The sequence below is a fragment of the Tinamus guttatus genome, unplaced genomic scaffold (assembly GCF_059628265.1).
Source record: "Tinamus guttatus ecotype Peru unplaced genomic scaffold, ASM5962826v1 Tinamus_guttatus_pri_ptg000417l, whole genome shotgun sequence".
Lineage (NCBI taxonomy): Eukaryota > Metazoa > Chordata > Aves > Tinamiformes > Tinamidae > Tinamus > Tinamus guttatus.
Genome location: NW_028288951.1, coordinates 36710 through 43787, shown reverse-complemented (window position 1 = coordinate 43787; position 7078 = coordinate 36710). Strand labels below are relative to the sequence as shown.

The 7078-nt window shown below is 52.7% G+C and overlaps 1 protein-coding gene across 1 annotated transcript; it reads right to left on the bottom strand.

Annotated features, from left to right (window-relative positions):
* Window positions 1-262: 262 nt before the first annotated feature.
* LOC148593307 (olfactory receptor 14A16-like) lies at window positions 263-1276 on the bottom strand. The gene has a single exon (XM_088531432.1). It carries the CDS (start codon window positions 1274-1276, stop codon window positions 263-265), a length of 1014 nt encoding a protein of 337 aa, XP_088387558.1.
* Between the last annotated feature and the right edge of the window lie 5802 nt (window positions 1277-7078).

Sequence of the window (7078 nt, the reverse complement as noted above, 5' to 3'; positions counted from 1 at the left end):
GGAAGGAAGGGAGGGAGGGAGGGAGGGAGGAAGGAAGGAAGGAAGGAAGGAAGGAAGGAAGGAAGGAAGGAAGGAAGGAAGGAAGGAAGGAAGGAAGGAAGGAAGGAAGGAAGGAAGGAAGGAAGGAAGGAAGGAAGGAAGGAAGGAAGGAAGGAAGGAAGGAAGGAAGGGAGGGAGGGAGGGAGGGAGGGAGGGAGGAAGGGCACAGAACACAGATTCTTAATGTCAGTTACTCTGGGGATGAGTAGATGCGCATGGTTGGTTATTGGTGATAGCGTTGAACCCACTGAAACAATTTCCTCCGTGCAGCCTTGAGCTCCTTGTTCCTAATGCTGTAGATGAGGGGGTTCAGGGCTGGAGGCACCAGTGAGTACAGAACAGCCAGCACCAGATTCAGAACTGGTGAGGAGAGGGATGGGGGCTTCAGATAGGCCAAAAATGAAGTAGTGACAAACAGGGAGACCACGGCCAGGTGTGGGAGGCACATGGAAAAGGCTTTGTGCCGGCCCTGCTCAGAGGGGAGCCTCAGCACAGCAGCAAAGATCTGCACGTAGGACACCACAATGAAAATGAAACAACCAAAGAATAAACAAAGACTAACTGCAATAACTCCAACTTCTCTGAGATAGGAGTGTGAGCAGGAGAGCTTGAGGATCTGGGGGATCTCACAGAAGAACTGCTCCACCTCATTGTCTTGGCAGAGGGGTAGGGAAAATGTGTTCCCAGTTTGCAGGAGAGCATTGAGAAAGCCACTGGCTGCTGCCACTTCCAGACAAGCTCTGCTGTCCAGGAGGGTCCCATAGTGCAGGGGCCTGCAGATGGCAACATAGCGGTCATAGGCCATGACTGTGAGGAGAGAATACTCTGCTGACATGAAAAAGACAAACATAAAGATCTGGGCAGCACATTCCGAATAGGAAATGGCCCTGGTGTTCCACAGGGAATTGGCCATGGATTTGGGGACAGTGGTGGAGATGGAGCCCAGGTCGAGGAGGGAGAGGTTGAGGAGGAAGAAGTACATGGGGGTGTGGAGGTGGTGGTTGCAGGCTACGGCTGTGATGATGAGGCCGTTGGCCAGGAGGGCAGCCAGGTAGATGGCCAGGAAGAGCGAGAAGTGCAAGAGCTGCAGCTCCCGTGTGTCTGCGAATGGCAAGAGGAGGAACTCACTGAGGGAGCTCCTGTTGGACATTTGTTCCTTTGCAGCATAGGGGCAATACGGGAGGAAGAAAAGACATGGACAAGTTAGAGGAAACTTCTCTGAGCAAAACTTTCCCATATCCGTGCCCAAACACACACTCATTGCCTCCCCCCCATTTTAGCAGGACCATCCTTGAGCTCTATGGCTTCAGCTCTTGGCCTTGATGCTGGGGGAGCAGAGCTGGCCTCTCCATCTGCCTTGGTCCCAACTGCCCTGTGCTCTCACCTTGGAGCTGTAGGACACTTGCACTCGTGTTACCCCTCAATTAAATGGCACCATGGAGAGCAGAGGATTCCTTTACATCATGTCCACCAGCACTCTTTTGGAGGGGATGTTAGGCAGGTTTCCGCCCTCCCCTTGGATCCAGCAACACGTTGGGCTCCTGCCAGCTGCCCACATCCACCTCCCTGCAGCGACTCTGTGACCTCAGATTCCAGGAGGCTTCTCCCTGGGGCACCCAGACAGCACCTGCTGTAACGGGGGAGCTGAGCTCTTCCGGAGGGCAGCTTGCAGCCCAGACAGACACCCAGGGAGACGGCAGGACGTCCTGAGGATGGGGTGTCCTGAGGAGAGAGGTGGCTCATTCCAAGCTCCTCCAACCGCACTGCCCTGAGCCCCACAGCTTAGAGGGCACTTGGGCACCTCACAGTCCAGGACCCATCTGCATGGCAGGACCCACAGGGCCAGTGTCTGACCTGCATCAGAAACTGCCTGACTACAGAGTCCAAGGGAAGGAGAAGGGCAGTGTGGGCAGGTGGGATCATGGAGTAACACCATGATGGCTGTGCCGAGGGAGGCAGGGCCTGGCAGGGACAGAGGGGCACTCAGATGTGTCTCCTCTCCTGGACATCTGGCTGCTCTGGGACAACTCCTGCCCTGGCCCCCATGGCCTGGAGTGCAGAGGGCTGGGCTGGTGGGAAGGGGTGCTGCAGGAGGCAGTTTCCTCTCACCATGATTCCATAGCCTGGAGCCGTCCCTGTCTCCACGTCTCTGCCCTGTCCATGTTCATAGACCCCATCGCACCCGCTGGGTGCTCAGCTCTGCCCTGTAGACACCTGCCAGGGGCAGGACCCTGCCCAGGGCACCTCTGTGTTTGCAGGTGCAAAAGAGCAGGTGAGACAAACCTTGCTGAGGCCGGGGAGGGGATGGTGGCTGTGTCTGCAGGCTGAGGGGTAAGCGAAGGCAGCCGTGATCCCTCTGAATGTGTGGCTGGGAGTCCCTGCTCTAAAGCACGACCAGCTCCAAACAGGGGAAGCTGGGAGAGCCACGCTGACAAATCCAATCAGCTGCTGAAGGCGCCAGGTTCAGAAGATCCCTCCAGGAACCGCAGCAGTGTAGCCCTGCAGCCAGAGACTTACCGCGTCAAGGGCTGGGGAGGTTTCTGCCTGCAGTGAGCTCAGCCGTCCTCCCATTCCCAACTGTCCTTCACTTATGAGTGACTCATCCCAGCCTGGTGCCTGCGGGCAGTGCCCTGAGTCTTGGTGCTCCTTTATGAGGAGCTGCTCCTGGGCAGAGCTGTCTCTCTGCAGCTCCTGCCAGGTTGCCATGGGCTCCCGCAGTCCCAGGAGCCAGGCCCAGCTCAGGAGCAGGGACCCAGCTGCAGATGGGACATTTTCTGTCTCCTGTGCAGCCTCCAGGCATTTCTGGGGCTCCAAGGCTGACAGTTCCTGCAAGGCAGCAAGGTCATCCCTGGCAATGGTCCACTGATGTAAAGAGAGAGAGTCCATGGAACAAATCCAGCATGCAGCTGGCCTCATCAGAGGATGGTTGTCTAGGAGAGTGGACATGTCCTGCTGTTGAAGCCTCTGCTTCCATCCCATAAGAACTCAGAACACTTGCACAGGGGCGAGAAGGGAGTTAATACCCTCATGCTTCAGGAGGTGATTCAGAGCAGTTCAGCAGTACAGCTAATGCCCATTGAGAAGCTCCAGGAGCGCAGGAGGATTCAGTTTGCTCTTGTGCACTCCACAAACTCAGAGGAGGATTCCCTTTGTCCAGCTGCTGGGGTGCACAAAACGGCTGCCTGTATGGGAGCTGGTTTTCTGAGCTCCCACTGCAGTCACTGGGAGAAGTGAATCAGCTGTGCACACACACTCGCCCCTTTGGACTTTTTCCAAGGGGGAGGCAGTCCACGTTGGACAGAGCTGGTCCAAGACAGGTGCAAATGTCCACTTGTTCTGACAGAGCAATGAGGAGATCCATGTCCATTGCAAAGAGCTTGCATGATTCTGTGCAGACACTTGATTTCATTCAAGGGAAACAGATCTACTCGGCCGTGTCAGATGCCTGAGGTATCCAGCAAAACCGCCACATTCCTAGCATATTTACGAGGGAACCAACAGGAAAATCGGGCCCTTCTAATTTGTTGGCAACCACCTAGGACACCTGGGTTTCATACATGCTCCCCCAAAGTTGAGTGCCACCACTGCCTTCAGGAAAAGTCCCCCTTGGAGACAGATAACAGCTCCCCTCCTCTGGTTAGCCATGCTACTACTAATGCAGCCCCACAGGCATCTGGCATTATTCACATGACCCTGCACCACTGCCTCATATGGCATCCCTCGTAGCACCAAGGCCCTTCCCCTCAGCCCTCTCCTCAGTTCCTCAAGTTTCTATCTGTCCTGACAGACAAAGTTATATTCTTCCCCACACTGTGGTACTGCCAGGAGCTTTACTTGGTAGTGGGAGGCAGTATGAATAGCCAAAACAACCCGAAAAATCCCCAGTTTAGAGAATTTCAGACTGGACATCAGGATGAAGAAATGGGACCTGAAGGCTGGTGCTGTGGTGCAACAGAACACCCAGGAGGAGTCAAGGATCATCCCATGGCTTTGGGAAGGAACAGCCAGTGGGGATGCAGAGACAACAGCGAAGGGAAGGAGATCCCGTGTGAGAGCAAAGTGGGGAAGCAGGGTGGGTGTCTACAGGCTGCATGGACACAGCTGCAGGCATGAGACAGCATAGGACAGGCTCTGCTGGAGACAGACAAAGTCACTGTCAAGGCCCAAAGACACCAGAGCAGGTCAGCATCTTCTTGACTATGGCTGTTGTCTCTGCCACCAAGGCCTGTCGGGAGACACTGGGCCTCAGTGTCCCTCTTGCTGACACCCCGAAAGATGTCATATCATTGTCCTGCACTGAGCACTGCACACCCCCACCCACACACTGTCCCCCAGAGGACCTGGAAAACATGTGGGAAAAAGGATCTCCTTTCCCAGAAGCTCAGTGGCCGAGCTTGGACATTTTGCCTGATAAAACACCTCAAGGGTTCATGTGGCATCAGAGCCACCTGTACGTTTCCTCTGCCTACCTGTTATCAGTGATGACAATTTTCTGCTCTAATCAGCCCCTGGAGACACTTTACTGCTAACAACTATCAGTGGGACCCATTAAAACTCAACAAAATGTTGGGGGTTGATCTTGACGTTGAATTCTCCTCTCAGTAACTGAGGTTCATGGATTCAGCACCGAATACACCATGGAGCTTATTAAAATGCAAAAAGCTCTCACAAACCATGTCCCTCCCTGCCATTTTCATCAATCTTGCATGACTAATTGGAGAGGTTTGGGGAGCATAGCTGAAAGGTGGAGACATTAATAACATACAAGTATTTCTGATTTTAAAGGCTTTTATTCTTACTATTAATATTCAGCTTTCCAAGTAATTGAGAGCAATATTGTGAAATTGGAATCAATCCAGAATGTCTCCCATTGAAGTCTGGACATCTAGAAGGACTGGTGTCCCAGAGCTCAAGCACTGTATGGACACTCTTCCTCCCCTCCCCAACCTGCCATTTCTCACATCAGCCACCTGGGACTTCCATCACTCTTGTTAGAAGCTTCTCTGTTCTGCTGAAATCAGCAACTGAAAGTTAGAGCTCATTTGTTGCAACTCCCAACTGCTTTCCTTAGAGAACTAGCTGCAAACAAACACAGGGTTTTTCTTAATTGCAAAGAAACAGAAATAAAGCATGAAATAATTTCATAAATAATAATTGTGCTCTTCGAGTTTAGGCTAAGCCCAGCACGTCAACAATGAGGTTCCATTGCTACAAGGGACAGCCTTCCTGAAAGACAGAGCAGCCTTTAAATCCCTGAAGTGCAAACCAGCAGCTGGGTCCCAGAGTGAACAAAGAGTAACAGAGGGAGTCACAATCCTGCGGTTTTACAACGGCCTTTAAAGATGGTGTTAGAAACTGTCAGTTTAAGCAGGACATGTGGGAATGGGAGAGCCACACAGCTCCTGGGTGTCCTGGGTCATGATGTGGGCCATGCTGCTTTTGGAGATCCCAGACCTGCCTCAGCTTCTCTACAAAAGCAGGGAAAAGGCCCTGATGCAAGACCCTAGAGAAGAAGGATTTTCCTGGCTGCTCAGAGCAACCCGAAGAAGGGCTTGGGGATGTCAAAGGAAACCCAACCCACCAACACCAAAAGCACTGGACCCTCCTGGACCCTTAAGATGGGAGCAGGAGCGGGCAGGGGAAACAGCCATGTCCCAGACTTCCTCCATCAGGCCTTCAGCTCTGCAGCTTCTCATGGCTTCAGGGGAGCTCCCTAAACCAATACTTCCCATGACCCTAGTGCATTGAGCAGACTGAGCAGACACAGAGGGGACAGGAGAGAGAATGGGTAGAGACCCCGGGGTCCAGAATGGGCCTTCCTGTGCCAAAGACAGGATGCTAGAGGCTGAATAGGCAACCGAAAGAAAGGAGGAAAGGCATGCTTTGCTTTTCAGTGTCTGGAATGCCACATATCTGGAAGCTTCAAGAGGGATGCCATCCCCCTTCTGCAAGATTTGCTCCAGGACTGTGAAAAAACTACAGGAAGAGGAATGTTGGTTGTTGGAAGCTTCAGCAGTAGGAGAGTGGGGAGATGGTCATCTCACTGACTTGTGAACAAGCCAAAATGCAGCTCCTGAGGCACGGCAGTGCCTTACAGGCTCCATACGGGAGCCTGGACAGAGGGATGCCGTGTGTGGGCCTGTCCTGAGACACCCAGGGTCAAAGTGCGGGAGATGCAGGATGCCAGGGCTCTACAGGTCCCAAAGAGAGGCAGGTGCCAGGAACTATACCCAGGGCAGAAACACTACTTGGAGGTGTAATGGAAAACCCCAAAGCATAAGTAAGGTGCAAAAGATAAATGGCTTTCCTCAGGGTCAGATGAAAGAAAGCTGGGCAAAATTCACAGGATTTGGAGAAACTTTCTCAGATTTTCTATCTGTCCTGACCCATGGTTTTGGAGCCTAGTAGGAACCAATGTCCCATTTCAAGCCCTCTGGAGGGAAGACGTGTTAAGGACATGTTTGCTCTTTTCTCACCACAGACCAAGAAACCTTCCTGAGGGCTTTTAAAAGCAAAGAGCCTGTAGAGCCTTTCTCAGAAGAGTAGATTCCTTGAGGTTGCAGCAGGGGATCCAGTGCCCTGCTGAAGGCAGGTCCCAGCAGGCAGATCCTTCGGGCCTTTTCCAGTGAACTTTGGGTTATTTCCGAGGATGGAGAGCTGAGAATCTCTCTGGATCCCGTGCCAGAGTTTGGCCATGCTCATAGACAAAAAGATTGGTTCTTAACATCTAAGAAGCATTTCCCATTGTTCATTTCTTTTTCTCTCACTATTGCCTCACATGCCATTTGTGTGACGCTCCAAGAAAATCCAACTGCTCTGTGCCCTCCACAAGGGAGTTGTGCACAGCATGAAGATCCCCCTTGGACTTCTCTGGTCTACGCTGAACAAACACCGCTCTCCCAGCATCTCCTTTTCTGCCGCACACTCCAGCCCCTGACCATCTTCTTGTCCCTGTGCTGGTCTCGCTCTCACTTGTTAGTGCCTGTGCAGAACTGGAGAGACCAAAAGGTGTCTGGTGTACAGGTATGGTCCTGTGCCA